A 15,115-nucleotide genomic window follows, 5' to 3' on the forward strand; every position below is an offset into this window, starting at 1 on the left:
CAACTAAAATGATTAGTGTACATAATTGTAAATTGTAATTGGAATGAATTTATTGCTTAGATTTGGAATGACATCAAAGCTTTGTACGAGTATATCTGGGCCAGCAATTATGAGATTTGAAAGCCATAAGATGCTGCTGATTTAAGATTAGTTTCTTAAGCATCTGTGATATCAGGGATTCAAAAATCATAGCTTTGGCATAAGGTGTTCATCGAAGTGTGCTGCCTATCATATGTAAGTTTCCAAATCGAGTTGCGAAGTGTGTAAGACCCCTCCCCACCCCCTTAGCGCACATCTTTCCTTGTTTCTCAACATAATATATTGGATTCCGTTTCCAATTTACTGGCTTAGTTGTAAAAAGAAACCGACTTATCTAAATACGAAATTTGCAAAAAGGGCCAAGCATTTTGCAATATGTATGTATAACAAATAATAATATCTACATATGCTATTCAAACCTGTACCTATTCAAGTGTATAATACTTAGTTCTAAGTCTGTATTGTATGTGTTTAGCCTTTTCTTCGACCAGATCTTACTATTTGTACTTCCTTAAATAATGCCTGAGTAATCACGATACAGTTAGTCCATGTCTTTAAACAAATCGAATTCTGGGTACGAATATGCGTATATGCCAAAAATAATGTGCGTTTTAGCATTATTAAGTAATATACATACATACATATGCGCTATATGCCAACTCTGTACATACGTCTACATAGAGCGTAGTAGTAATAATACATATAGATATTGGATGTCACATATTTGTAATTCGTAGCTTTAAAGAACATTTTGTATTGCTATATAAAATATTTATACAAACATGAAAAATGCTATATAAAATAAACATATATATCGAAAAAAAAAAAAAACATTATAAGAAATTATTTAAGTTTTTTGGCTGCTCTTCCTGGTTGCCAAAAAAAATCGGAATGAATTGAGGAACAACTCATCTCCCCAAAATATCAGCCCATTGGAAATATTCTCTCATGCCCCCCTGTACTTAAAGACAGAAAAGGGTGTACAGAAATGTAATGTGTGCCAGAAATAAATTTTTCTCGGGACGCTATGTTATTTCAATAATATGGCCTTTGTCTTCTTTTTTTAAAACATCTATTAATTAGCAAAATAAAGAACTTGGAGGCATTTCATTATTTTGTTTATGGACAAAAGCTTTCAAGGAGGGGCAGACCGTCTTTTTGACTTTTCAAAACTACCGCCATATAGTAAAATAAAGATACCATAAAATACCACAATGCTTGGTATTTTTTGCGGGCACACAGGGTGATTCCGATCTTAGGCAAAGGCATATACATGTAGGAGAACCCGTTGGAATGTTTTAGAAAATAATATTTATTTATCAATATTGCTAATGCCCGTCTTCTCGACCTGCGTGAGAAGTTCCTGGAGCTTGTTGTCAAACAATTCGCATCGTATGGGCATCTCCAGCGAATAGAATGGATTTTTGAGCACATAATCTGAGTACAGCTCGTATATCTTGCGCAGTAGTAGATCCATGCCATTGAGGCCGGTCTCCGATATCACAATAAACTTAACGCCAGTGAGCGTTTGAAAACAATGTAACGTAAAGGTATCCGCCTCCAGCGACTCAATACCAGAACTTTTTGGCTCGGGACTTAATTGGCAGGCCATGGCATATAGTTGATAGAACATACTGGCCAAAAAGATTTTCTCATTGGTGGTCATCTTGGGGCGTGTGAACTTCAGATTTATTGGATAGTTTTCCGCCGCCTCCAGGGTCGCTTTCACGTCGCGTCCATCGTCCAGCGTGCCGCCGTTGACAGCTATTCCGTTGACCCCGACAAGTACATGGCCAACTACAAAAGTGGACAAAGGCGAACAATGAATTTGGAGCAATACAAGATGAAAACATTTGCCAAGTCCTACCATTAATGCCGTCCTTGCGATTGAATGACACGGACACCTTCTTAGCATCGTAGTCCAACACCAGTTCCAGGGGGTAGGTGAAGACACGCTCGTGTTCAATGCGCGGCACATTGTTGTCCAGGTTGAAAATAAGTCCGCCCGATTTGCTGACTATATAGACGCCATAGATAATCATTATTTTCTATTTATAGCAACAATTATGTTGATAAAACCGTAGCGCTTCAGCAATGCGCTTAAAAATACCAAGCGCGTTTGCGATATCGATAACAGCCACAAATAACAGCTGTTAGAAAACCATCGATGCTCAGGCGTAGCGATGAGAAATGCCGTGACTTGCCATACCCGATATTTAAAGAAACTTCACGCCTTCACTTGCTATTTTATAATAATAGTGTTTTATACTAACAATATACTAATATGTTATACAATTTAGTGGGATGGTATTGTGAGCAACTTCTGTTTGTTTTTTTTTTTATAAAGTATTGAGTTACGAATCAACCTGCAGCTTTGGCCATAACGCGACAGTTGTTTATTTATTTATTTTTTTGTATTTTATTTATTTTAAGAGACTATACTTACAGAATTTAAGACTGCAAGTACATATTATATTCGTAACATCGTGAGAAACAAACGCACTTCTGTAATACTTTATGTGTATTCGTGAGTAATTCAAATATGTGCGTGATTTTAAAAATATCGCCCATCTCTATAGCTATCTCATTAGTAGTACTCAATTAAAAATAAACACAATTGATTTTTTGTCCAAAAATATAATTTGCAACGCGCTCCACTGGTTGTGACAATAGCATCGAAATGGGCTCCGATGATCTGAGCGCAGGGGATAAAATCCTGAAGGGATTTCAAATAAACTACATGATACTGCGCGATGCGGACACCGGCAAGGTAATCTGGCAAGAGAATAAGGACTTTTCGGCCCCAGACTTGGAGCATGAGGCCCGAGTGCCCGTTAAAATTCTGGACATGCGTGCCGTCTCGCGTGAAATTAATTTTAGCACCATCGAGTCCATGGAGAACTTTCGTCTGGACCAGAAGGTGCTGTTTAAGGGGCGAATCATGGAGGAGTGGTTCTTCGAGATGGGCTTCGTGGGCGCCAACACCACCAACACCTGGCAGTCGACAATCGAAGCGGCGCCCGAGTCCCAAATGATGCCAGCCAAAGTCTTAAATGGCAATGTGACGATTCAAACCAGTTTCTATGACAACGAAACACTCATCACAAAATCGGTTGTGCGCTTGTACTACATTTAAAGCCAAGTGCGGTGCTTTTCGGAGAAGCGGCGGCGGCGGCGGCGGCGGCAACTAACACTTTATTGGGGGGTCGGCCCACGCACTCACATAATACGCCCCCTCCGGCACCGCACTTGCCCCACAGAACACTCAACACTCGACAAACTTGAGGTGTTCATCGCCGCTGCTGCTCCTCTTTCTCTTTCTCATGCATTTCTGCCGCTGACGAATTAATAATATTCACGAAGTATTTTCGTTTAATTCTCTCGCTTTCGCAATGTCAATTCAAATAGAAATCATCTTCGTCGATCTGTGGAAAACGGAAACATCTGTTACTTATGGAAAATTCTATATTCTGTGCATTTGAATGCAAATGTTAGTGCGCTTTTATACACATATTATCTTAGACTAATGCATTTTAACTTAATTTTAAAACTATTATTTATTTTATTACAAAATAATTAACGAATGTTATAAGTACCTAAAAGCATACGTTTACGAATAAAAACCAAATGTAAATTTAATCTGGCCTTGGAAATATCATTGGCGGCGGCATGTCTTCTAGAAGTTTAAATTAATTTATTTAAAATACCAAAATTATTGTTGTTTACAAAACTCGTGGATATCAGATTTGTTTAAGATAGCTTTACAAATAGTAACGACGTCAATGTAAAAATAACGCAGGGGAATAGTGGAGACGAAGCTTTGCTCCTGAGGATGGCGTGTCCACCTCTTCCGCTGTTGCATGCTGGACTACGAATCGTAAGCTGCAAAGACAACTTCCATATATGTATACCTATTTTGTAAGGCATACCAGATAGCTTATTGTGTTACTAGATTTAAACATTTATGAGAATTTGAGCATTGAGCTAGTGAGCAGCTCATTAGCACTGACAGCGGCCATGCGAATTACGTGGTTTCTGCATAAGCAGTTAGTTCACACGATTTTAAAAAAATACATACTATATACAAGACGAACTTTTATTCAGTTGAATCTTAAGACTGCGCTTTTTACGTGACCGCTGCTGTCTGGCAGTTATTTTAAAAGTAAATCAAACGAAATTCGGTTCGGTGTTTCCATTTATAACTTATATCGTTGCTAAATAATGCTTATCCTTATAGTGTATTTATTAAGGTTCGCTAGATATGCATGATTAATTTGGTTATGTCCTTAGGTTGGCTAGATAGTGCTTATCTTCATGGTGTTTTTATTTGCTATCGCTTGGCAATCTTATGTTTAGCTGTTATGTTGTCTGGGGCCTTAACTCGCTTTCGTTCGTAACAGGCTGGGAAGTATATACTCTTTAATTAAATATTTAAACGCTGCTTTTATCTTCCATACAAAAATACATAACTTTAAATGTGCTCATAGATCTAACTGACAAAAAATTAAATGAAGAATGAAGTTGTAACTTATATTTTTGAGCTCTTGAATCTGACTTATTACAACTTGTTTTTGTTTATAATGTATATGCTTTAAAAATGTTTATCAATTTTAAATAAAGTAGTGAAAAATTGTTATAAAAATCGAATTTTACAAATTAGGTTCACATTTTTGTTTAGCTATTTGTCGCTTTAGTGGCTACACAAAAATGTTTATGTAGATTATTCAGATCTCGGCCGCGTTTATTCTTACGACTCTTACTTCATTATGGTTTTACTCATTAGGCAATATTTAAAAAATTACTTGATGGTTTAAAAATTCTTTAGGAGTGGTTTCATATTAAAAAATATTTAACTGTCTTGCCAAATCTAAGAACAATAAATAAATAAAAGAAAAATTTTTGCATACGCCTGCTCATTAAAAAAATTTAAATTGAAAAAATGAAATTAGACAACAGTTTTTTCCTTGGATAATCAAATGCACTTTGGATGATAGAACTGTTTACTACAAATGAGAATGAAATTATGATTGAATTGAAGATTTATAAATCCAAGCAAGAGTTTTCCATCCTATGGGTTTGGGTTTATTGTAGCTTTGTGACTATTTTTATGTAAGACACACTCAGCCGGTTCATATGGTTTTAAATCTGATTAAATGTGTGCATACATTACTTCTTTTTTCTATAGATTCTTGAGTATACATATTTGCGTTCCTATCTTATGATTCTTTTATGTTAATGCGCGCTTTTTAAATGCTGTCTCTGATTATGTAACATAACTCTCGCCAAATCTGCCGTTGAGTTCAAAGGCGATGGCATTTTTCTGGCAACATAATCACATTTCTTGTAGGCTGTAGCTAATTGAGGCTTAGAGTTTATGCGCCTCATATAGATTATTAATCAAGCATAATCTATTAAAATATGCCAAACCAACCGGCAACCGGTTCAAGTAGACAAATGTTTCATCCATCTGTGCAGAACAGATTGACAAAGGGAGTTCAAGTTTCTTTGGCGACTGCTTGTCTTGGTCTTGTTGACAAAGACAAAGCTCGACCCAATTTCTAAGACTTAGCATACAAATTACAACAACAAGAAGAAGCTGGGCTCCTCATCATCCGCAGATGTTGGGCTTCTGGCTATTTGGCTAAAGCTCCACTTGTGAGCTCGTGATCTGTTCTCTAATTATGCGTTTCGCGGCGGTGGGAGAAAGTCTTTATTTTGGCAGCTCCGCAGAACTTGGCAACAGTTCGTTGCGTAGCGGCAACGAGAACGCTTCGAAATGGCAAAAATAAGCGGTTTAATATTGGGGCTATTCCTCATCGTTTCGGTGCTCGCTGTGCTGCAAGGTGCGGCGGGGCAGCAGCCACAGAAGCAGCGACCCCGGCCGGCCACACAGGCGGTACAGGCCGTGGCTAACAAAAACAAAAACAACAATCGTCCCAGACCACACAAGAAGCAGCCGAACAAGGGTCAGCAGGAGAAGGAGCAGGATAAGAAAAAGTTAAAGTTGATTACGGTGGATGTGCCGGATTTGGGTCGCTTGCGAGGTCGCACACTGCAGTCGGAGTGGACGGGAAAGCCTATATTACAGTTCCTGGATATTCCCTATGGCTCAGTGCATCAGCGCTTCAAGCCAGCCGAGCCCACCGGCCAATGGAAGGGCGTTCTACAAGCGCATCGCCATCATGCCGGCTGCCCATCAATACAGGACCTCGAAAAGTTTGCCAAGCTTGAGAAGAGCGGCGAAGATGTGGAGGACTGTTTGAGGTTGACAATCAACACCAGAAAGGCAGGAAATAACTCTCACTATCTGAATGACTTGGGATTTAAATAAATTATAAATCGCTTTCTCTTTTTTAGATGGAGGGCAAGCTGTCGCCCGTTATGGTCTACATTCATGGGGATTTCTTTTATGAGGGCGACAGCATGGAAGCCGCACCTGGATATTTGCTGGAGAAGGATGTGGTCTTGGTGTCGGTGCGCTATCGCTTGGGCCCGTTCGGCTTTTTGTCGACCAAGAGCGAGGAAATGCCTGGAAATATGGCCGTTACGGATATTATTTTGGCTCTTCAGTGGATACAGGAGCATATTTCCGGTTTCGGGGGTGACCCAAAGAGAGTGACCCTCTTCGGTCAAGTGGGCGGGGCAGCACTTGTGAATGTTCTCACCCTGAGTCCAGCTGTGCCGGCGGGTCTCTTCCATCGAGTCATCTATCAATCTGGCTCGGCCCTATCGCCTGCCTTCATTACAGACTCACCGTTGGCGGCCACCAAAGCTATTGCCACCATTGCGGGCTGCCCTGTTAAAAAGCTGGATGCCCTACACAAGTGCCTGAATCGCCTGAACACAACCATGTTGCTGGCCTCCTTCACGGTGCATGCCGACAACACGCCCGCCCTGAGCGGGGGCACCTATAGCGGAGTCCAGCTGGTCATTGGCGGACCCTCTGGCATACTGCCCGAGCATCCGGGACGTCTTCTGGCCGCTGAAAAGTTCCAGGCCTATCCCACGCTAGGTGGCAGCGTTAAGCATGGCGGCTCCTTTATGTTGCGAGGTAACCTGAGCCCTCACTTTTAATGGACTTGCATAATATTCAAGCATTCCTTGCCAGACATTTTCATCGACACTTTCAATGAGACTATACTGGACGACTCGATGACCGGAAAACAATATATTGAGAGCATCATCGAGCAGACAAATGGAGCTGATCCCACCGGTGCCTGGCTTAAGTTTGCCGAGGAGGAGATCTTCAGCGCTGAGGATCTGCGGAATGGCAGCTTCAAGCGCCTCACGCCCGGACTCCTTGATGTGAGTAGAAGGCAGGGCAAGTTAATGTTGGAACCTTGGCTCATTTACTCCAAAATAGCTTTGCAGCACAATTTCCCTGAAGAATCCCGTGCTGCTCGTGCTGCAGGCCAATGCCAAGAAGCTACCCAACAGCACCTACCTCTACACTTTCGACTACGAGAGCGACCTGAACCGGTATGCCACCCCACCAGATGAAGTCGTGGACGTGCCCTTCGACATGGGCGTCTCTCTGACCGATGACAACCTGTACTTGTTCCCCTGGCCGCGCTTCAACGTGTTGAACTCGAATCGCGATATAAAGATTGCCAACCGTATGGTAGATCTCTGGACCTCATTTGCAACCAGTGGAGTGCCTGCGGCCAAGAACATGCCTGCCTGGCCAGCCTTGAGCGATGAGGCCGGTCCCTACTTAAGGATCGGACGCACTGTCAGTATTGGGGACAACTATTTGGACGAGTACAGCATTGCCGTTCAGGAAGCCAAACAGGGCTACAGCATAGTCAATGAGGATTACTATGATCTGGCGGCGGTATTGCGAGATTTCGATCAACAGGATCAGGCTGAGAATGATGATGAGGATGAGCAAGGCAGCGATGAGACCGAGGATGAAACCAATGCCAATGAGGCGCGTGGTCAGACCTTGGTTTTCATTGCAAAAGGATCAAACCGCAGGCAACACCATAAAGATTCAATCTAAACTACTCACTCATTAACGTAAACATTTAATTTATTTCTAGCTTAACTCAGTTCTTGAAATAATAAAACGATTTAAGACAATTGCCAACGCAAAGTATTGTCTTCAAATTAATTTTTTTTTCTCTTGCAGTTTTCCAAACTAATTTGTTTTTGTCTCTTACAGTCATAAATTATGTTTACACATTCTATGCCATTTTGATTTATATATTCATCCAAAATGAGTTCAAATTATCTTTTTAGCTATATTTATAGCAAAGAGTACTTGCATTTAAGTGGTTTCTTGCTTTAATATCGCCGAAAGTTGCATTACACTGTTCTCTACTCTTTTAAGCTATGGTCAGACAAGCATTTTTTTGCACAAAAATTTGTTTAATTACAATAATTCTTGTAATGTTCATTCAAAGAATAACACTGCTTTACATAAAGAAAGACTATTATTAGAACAAGCCACACGAATTTTATTCGCGAGGCATTTTGATCAAATTGAATTTATTTGTCTGTCTGATCGCAGCTTTTTATTCTTCAATATTGATTGGCAAGAAAAGTTAACTCTTTGGGACCGCAAATTAATGCTTTAATATTATCTAAAAAAAAAGAGGTTACCTAAGTTTAAAAATAGCTGTTTAATTTATTAATTTCTTCCATCTACAAAGTTCATTGTGCATATTTGTCAGAGCTATGATTGTCGAAATTGATAAGAAGTGTTTTTTTTATCAAACGTTAGCAATAGCTATTTCTTGGAATAAGTTTTTATACTGAAAAGACTTAACCCACATTGATTCTATAACTAATTTGCAAGGATATAAAAATATATATTCTTGAACATTAAGAGTATCATAAGATTTACAAGGACTGGCGCATAATATTTGTGATCTAACTTCCCTTACATTATTAATCTCTTAAAGTCCCAAGTCACCGTTTTAGCCAATGAAGTCAAAATAAATTTAGAGTTAGTAAGAATTTAGGTTAGTAAATTCGAATAATTTTGATATAACCAGTAAAGTAAAGTACACCCAGACGAGTAAAAAGAAACGGTCATATGACATTTCTCTTCAATAAAATTCCATCTAACACAGAGTCTAAAGTTCTTTTGGTAAGGCTACTAGAAAGCTTCTTTTCAAAATTCGTAGCTATTTTTTAAGAACATACAATTATTATAAATAGGTTTGAAATTGTATTGTATTTAGTAAAATATTAATATTATTATTATAAAAATATAAAACAATTTCCTAGTGAATAGAAATACCTCTGTGCGGATTTTTGCGAAATGGATTCATTTATGCTAGCTATCGAGTACAGCCCTTTCTGCTACTGTAGCTCATTAAATTGGTCGTCATTGGCTAAATTTCGTAGTGCATATCCTACTCATTGGACTTAGTGTTATGGTTAGCTAATTAGTTAATTAAAATAGCGAACTGGCCGGCAATCAATTTTGCATGCTTGTTAAAGAGCATTTTTTTTTGGCTTAATTTTTTTCCTACCTACCAATGATGTATGGGCCTCCATAATTAAAGCCGTTCAATGACGGGGCGTCTGTGTAACATCGCTGGCCGGGTCAAAATATATATGTATTTTCGGTGGCAAAGTAGGCTAAACAAGTTTGCGGATTGTGTTTTGTCTGCGCTCTTCGTCTGAAATTGCGAATACGTTGTGAGGCCAATCGCATTATAATTGGGGTTTATTTATATTATATAGTATTTCTATTTGATCGCAGAGTGCAACAATTTGTTTAAATTCAAATAAAAAGGTGTGTCTCTTTTTAAATATAATCTATGCATATAATGGTCGATGATAATACAAATTTAGGATTTACAAGCCAAATATATATAGTCAGCTAACTTGTTTGGGATTTTATTTCTTAGATAACTGTACGATAAAAATCGGTGACTAACTTTTATGAGATGAATGCAGATTTATATAAAATTTAAAAATTAACAAGTTTGCCAAATCATGCCACTTTTTAAACTACTTATACTATTTTGTGTATATATTTTTATAAGCAAGAGCTGCCTAAAATGGGAAGGAGAGACAATGCTTGGAGAAGGAATTATTCCCGGGATTCCTCATCCGTATCAAGCGAAAGTTACAGAAGGCCTCACCATACCCTATTCCAAACTATTCTAGAGGTAGATCGATTAAGGCGATTAAATTATAACAACAACAACTGAAGAATCATGGTGTTGTTAAAAAAGAGTGACGCAGAAGTCCAGACCATTAAATTGATCGCGAGATATAGGATATTTTGAAAAGAGTTTAGTTTAGCTTAACAAGATGTTTCCAAAACCTTAAAGAAAGAAGCAATTTGCCAAAAAGTTCGTAGAAGAGCCTTCTTACTTCTAAAACCGTGTGCTTTGTATTGACAAAAGCAAATGCGTTATTAAATACAAATATTGATCATTATATGAGATTTACCAGACCTCGCTTCGACCATTAAGTTACAGAGGAGTTCGGAACCTTATGTTTATCGAATCCATTACAGACCATTTGCCTAAACCCATTGAAACATCTTTGAAATTTGTTGGAGCATCGTATTCAAATGAAATGTTGGAGGAATGGTAAAAAATATTGAATATACTTCTATCTACTAAGTGAAGACTTTCTCTGTATTTCAATTCAATGTTTTTAGATTCCATTCTTCAAGGTGCGAGCCGCGATACTTGGAATTAAAACCGTAAATCAATTGCATATTCATTTTGTGAATCCGTCGGTATGCCGGCGATAAACTAATATAGTTGTATAGTTGCTATGCAAACATTTTTTGTTTATACTTAGTATGTTTTATTAATGGCCAGCACGTGTTGCCGGCAGGCGAATTCAAAACAAATCGAAGTCTAGATGCATAAACGTTGGAGTTGAAATGGTTTCCCATCGCATCTTGAAGCATCTAGCATTTGCCTAGAGAGTTGGTCATTGCCAGGCCTTGTCGAAATCAAGGCACACACACGCCCCATTCTGCTTATTTATCCAACTGTCAGCTGATAATATAATTAAGCACTTGGCGAATCATATATTTAATGCGCGTGCGTAATAAAGTCAATTTGTTTTTTATTTGACGTATTAATTGTTAATATTTAATGCGGCTTAGGGCCGCAGCGTCACAACAAACTCGTTCGATCGCCTCTCCGCTGGCTATTGGCAACTTGCTAATAAATTGGTTTCGTTTTAAACAAAACACAACATAAACACTACTAGCATGTATGTATGTATGGGGCATTCATTTAAACATTAACCAACATTCACACAATCGGCAGAATGCACCGATTATACAAATCTGTGCAGACTTTGATAATGAAATTTCGTTTTGTGAGTTTTCAACGCGTCCTCAAGGTTAACAGATCGCTGTTCCCAAAACCGCAGCAGCAGCAGCAACAGGCACAGCCTTATTTAATAAAGACATAATAGTACAGTGGGAATTGCCTTAATGGGAAACAATTAATTAACTCATTTGAACAATCAAAAGGTACGATTTAAACGCACATTCGACAGCATCTGTCATTCGTTTCGTTTGATAAATGGTAGACGAGATTATCTTAAGAGCAGAAGAGTGGGGGCATCCATCAACTTACTCTAAAGGGCGGAGAGTTTTAGACGTGAGAGGACAAGCTGGGCTCTGTTATAAACGCGGGCATAACTGCCACATTTGTCCGATCGATTCCTGCCATCAACTTGGTGTCAGGCCCAGAACTAGGCATCATAAACTGTTAACCTTTTAATGTCTTACAATGGTAGCTAACCGAGAAAAATACCAGTGTCTGCAGAAAGGCCAGATCTTAATCCCATAGACTATGCAACCTTTGTGGAATCCTTTCCAGCAGGGTTTATATGCATTGGAAGACAATTTGGGTTCTTGGAAGAATAAAAAGGAGCAATAGTAGCATAGTGAACGAATCCCTCCTTTAAAAGATGGTGATTTCAATGCCAGATCTGATAATAAAAGTAATTTAAAGTATTGTTGGTCATATCTACAAAAAGAAATCACAAAAAACAAGGCACAAACGATTCATAAACGCAGATGGTCTGCCTCTTCTTTTTATAAAATATTGTGCATTGCTGTAGGAAAGTTTAAAGAATATTTCAGAGTGCAAGAAATGCTTAAATCATGAAAATAAATATTTGGACCGTTTTTTAAATAACATAAAAAATATATATATTAGGATAAATATATATTATATGTAATCCACATTTTTAATAAGTTTTTTATTATGTGTGTTTGAAACAGTTTCTTTTCAACTCCAAAACAATTAAGTATAATTTGTTATATGTTCAAAAGGTAATCTATAATTTTGATCTATTTTTGAAGATAAGAATTATTTTATGTACAATTTATTACAAATAACGCTTGCTTTATATAGTAAATAATAATATTGTTAATATGATTAACTGGTTACTTATCAGCCCACATAAAAATTATTTCCGATAAGTTTTTTAATGTTCTTTTCGCAGGCTTTCCTCCTCAAATAGCGATCCTATTATCCCTATTTTTATAGCAATATGTGCATGGTTCGATTTGATGTTAAAAACCCCCTTCAAGTGATTCCGAAAAGACTCTAAAACAGAGACTTCGTTTAATTTAAATTGAACGTTTTTCTTGAGTAAAACCTGCCCCTAATTTGCTTTTCAGTTAATTCACTGTAGAGACGAAATGAAGATAAAAGTTTGCCCAAATAAAAGAGGCAACGAGTGTTAAACGCGATTGGGTAAAAGTGGCTGACGCCTAAAACTCGGACAATGTCGCCCAGACGTCAAAGCGAGTTCGCGAAAGAGTTGAACAAAAGAAATATGGATGTTAAACAAATATACTTAGCGTATGAAAAGCGGTTGTAAGTTAAACAAAAACGAGTAAGCGATGAAGACGTACGCAGGGCGTTTTTATTTACAGCGGGACGGCCTCTGAATCATATTCAAATAAATTGTTGTCTGCATATTCATGAGCTGCTAATCCAGTCAGATCGGTTACAAGTTCAATGCTGCTGCAGATATAACTCAAGCGTTGAACAGGTATCCTTGAGTTTTGGACAAGCTACCCGTAGAGGTGGAGGTAGAGGTGGAGGAGTTTCAACATTAGAAGCTGAACTTTGACATTCGCCAAAGCCCTTTAATTAGTACGCATTAGTCAAAAAGCTGATAAAAATTAATATTAATATGTAAATTAGTGGACAGACTGGCCACTGCTGCGTGGGCACAAAGACAGAGCGTTAGCTGCCCTATTGACATTGCAAAACCTCCCCGAAAAAGACACGCATAGCGGCAACGACGGCCACGCATGCGCATCAGCGATCGCTCTTAATGATTGCGCCGCTGAAGCTAAAGTTGAAGTTGAAGTAGAAACGAGAGACAGAGCCATAGCCATAGCCATAGCCAAGACCTTTCGAATGCATTACGTTATCGCTTTAGTTTTGGTATAAAAACGCTGGCCCATCTGCCAGTAGACATCATTCGTCGTCTGCAACTCGAGCCAGAGTGTGTCGACCAGAAGAAGTCCAACAAACTTTAACACCGCCAAACACAACAAAACAACAACAATGGTGAGCACATCGATCGCGATAGCAGCAGCTTGAGGTTGAGGTCGAGTGTCAAGTGCTATTGACGTTGACCTTATTGTAACGCCTTCGCTGTCATTAAACGGGTTGAGTGCTTGGCTAATCGCTGATTTCCATTTGATTTCCAGAAACTGTTCGTCTTTGCTGTCTGCGCCATTGCCGTCGTCTCCGCCGATGTCTCGCACCTGAACTTGGGAGGTGGCGGTGGCTACAACTACAATAGGCCCTCGCCTTCGTTCGATATTTCCTCCTCATCGGGATCTGGTTTCCAGCCATCCGCTCCCCTCTTCTCCGCTCCTGCGCCAGCACCCAGCAACTCGTACTTGCCACCTTCACAGGACATTCCAATTTCAGCTCCCGCTCCAATCTATTCGGCGCCAGCGCCTGCTCCCGCTCCCATCTACTCAGCGCCAGCGCCTGCGCCCGCTCCTATCTACTCGGCACCAGCGCAAGCTCCAGTTAGCGAGTATCTGCCACCTGTTCAGGATATTCCTGCCCCAGCTCCCGCTCCAGTCTACTCTGCTCCGGCCCCAGCTCCCGCTCCAGTTTACTCTGCTCCTGCTCCTGGACCATCGTACTCTGCTCCAGCTCCTGGACCTTCCTACTCAGCTCCTGCTCCTGGACCATCCTACTCAGCTCCTGCTCCTGGACCATCGTACTCAGCACCCGCTCCATCTAACGAGTACCTGCCACCTGTACAGGACATTCCTGCCCCAGCTCCCGCACCAGTCTACTCTGCCCCAGCACCCGCTCCAGTCTACTCTGCTCCCGCTCCTGGTCCATCCTACTCTGCTCCCGCTCCCGGTCCATCCTACTCGGCGCCCGCTCCTGGACCATCGTACTCGGCTCCCGCTCCAGCTCCAGTCTACTCGGCTCCCGCTCCAGCACCAGCTAACGATTATCTGCCACCTGTCCAAGACTTTCCAGCACCCGCCCCCGCTCCCATCTACTCGGCTCCAGCGCCAGCTCCCGCTCCCATCTACTCAGCTCCTGCTCCCATCAGCCAACAGCCAGAGTACTCTCCAGCCCTGGAGCAGAACAATGGCTATCAATATAATGTGCCAGCCAAGCGTTTCCGCTTCTAGGTGCAGCATCCGTAGATCTCAGTGATCTCAGAGCCATTCGCTAGATAGCCGCTTCTTAAATTAATAAGTGGCATCTCACTGTTGTTGTTATTTTGTTGTTACGCAAAGTTTTGTTGAGATTTTCATTTAGTTAAATAAAAAATAATAACCATCGATTTCAGTCGATTGTATTTTAATTGCGAGTTATACGCAATCGCCCATAAATATTCAAATATATACCATTAAAGATACGCAGCTAAAGGAAGACGAATGCAGCATTGTTTGCCAATCAAAAATTACGCGATAAACTTACTCTGGTGTTTTTAAAACAAACAAAGATATGATTATGAAAACCGATTTGCTTTTTCTTCGCTGCCTCGGACTCAAAAGGAATCCCAAAACCTGATTGCAACGATATGTTGCCCTGGTATGACTAGTTTTCACACAATTATTATTGTCAAAACATAACGA

At 39.9% G+C, this 15,115-nt stretch overlaps 4 protein-coding genes across 4 annotated transcripts; 3 read left to right on the forward strand and 1 right to left on the reverse strand.

Moving 5' to 3' along the window:
• Positions 1–1,333: 1,333 nt before the first annotated feature.
• On the reverse strand, positions 1,334–2,119 carry LOC115625984 (trafficking protein particle complex subunit 4). The gene is made up of 2 exons (XM_030521230.1): positions 1,907–2,119; positions 1,334–1,836 (listed from the first exon to the last, which is right to left on the reverse strand). The coding sequence occupies exons 1-2, from the start codon at positions 2,079–2,081 to the stop codon at positions 1,352–1,354; spliced, it is 660 nt and encodes a 219-aa protein (XP_030377090.1). The 5' UTR covers positions 2,082–2,119; the 3' UTR covers positions 1,334–1,351.
• A 520-nt stretch (positions 2,120–2,639) lies between these two features.
• Positions 2,640–3,678, forward strand: LOC115625955 (probable cGMP 3',5'-cyclic phosphodiesterase subunit delta). Its single transcript, XM_030521194.1, has one exon. The coding sequence runs from the start codon at positions 2,720–2,722 to the stop codon at positions 3,173–3,175; it is 456 nt and encodes a 151-aa protein (XP_030377054.1). The 5' UTR covers positions 2,640–2,719; the 3' UTR covers positions 3,176–3,678.
• Positions 3,679–5,815: 2,137 nt separating this feature from the next.
• Positions 5,816–8,209, forward strand: LOC115626051 (glutactin). The gene is made up of 5 exons (XM_030521303.1): positions 5,816–6,325; positions 6,397–7,090; positions 7,148–7,344; positions 7,403–7,903; positions 8,204–8,209. Exons 1-5 carry the CDS (start codon positions 5,816–5,818, stop codon positions 8,207–8,209), a joined length of 1,908 nt encoding a protein of 635 aa, XP_030377163.1.
• Positions 8,210–12,768: 4,559 nt separating this feature from the next.
• Positions 12,769–14,665, forward strand: LOC115626052 (leucine-rich repeat extensin-like protein 3). Its single transcript, XM_030521304.1, has 4 exons — positions 12,769–12,825; positions 13,470–13,565; positions 13,709–14,087; positions 14,181–14,665. The coding sequence occupies exons 1-4, from the start codon at positions 12,769–12,771 to the stop codon at positions 14,663–14,665; spliced, it is 1,017 nt and encodes a 338-aa protein (XP_030377164.1).
• The last annotated feature ends 450 nt before the right edge of the window (positions 14,666–15,115 follow it).

The sequence above is a fragment of the Scaptodrosophila lebanonensis genome, unplaced genomic scaffold (genome assembly GCF_003285725.1).
Source record: "Scaptodrosophila lebanonensis strain 11010-0011.00,11010-0021.00 unplaced genomic scaffold, SlebRS2 tig00000080-arrow-pilon, whole genome shotgun sequence".
NCBI lineage: Eukaryota > Metazoa > Arthropoda > Insecta > Diptera > Drosophilidae > Scaptodrosophila > Scaptodrosophila lebanonensis.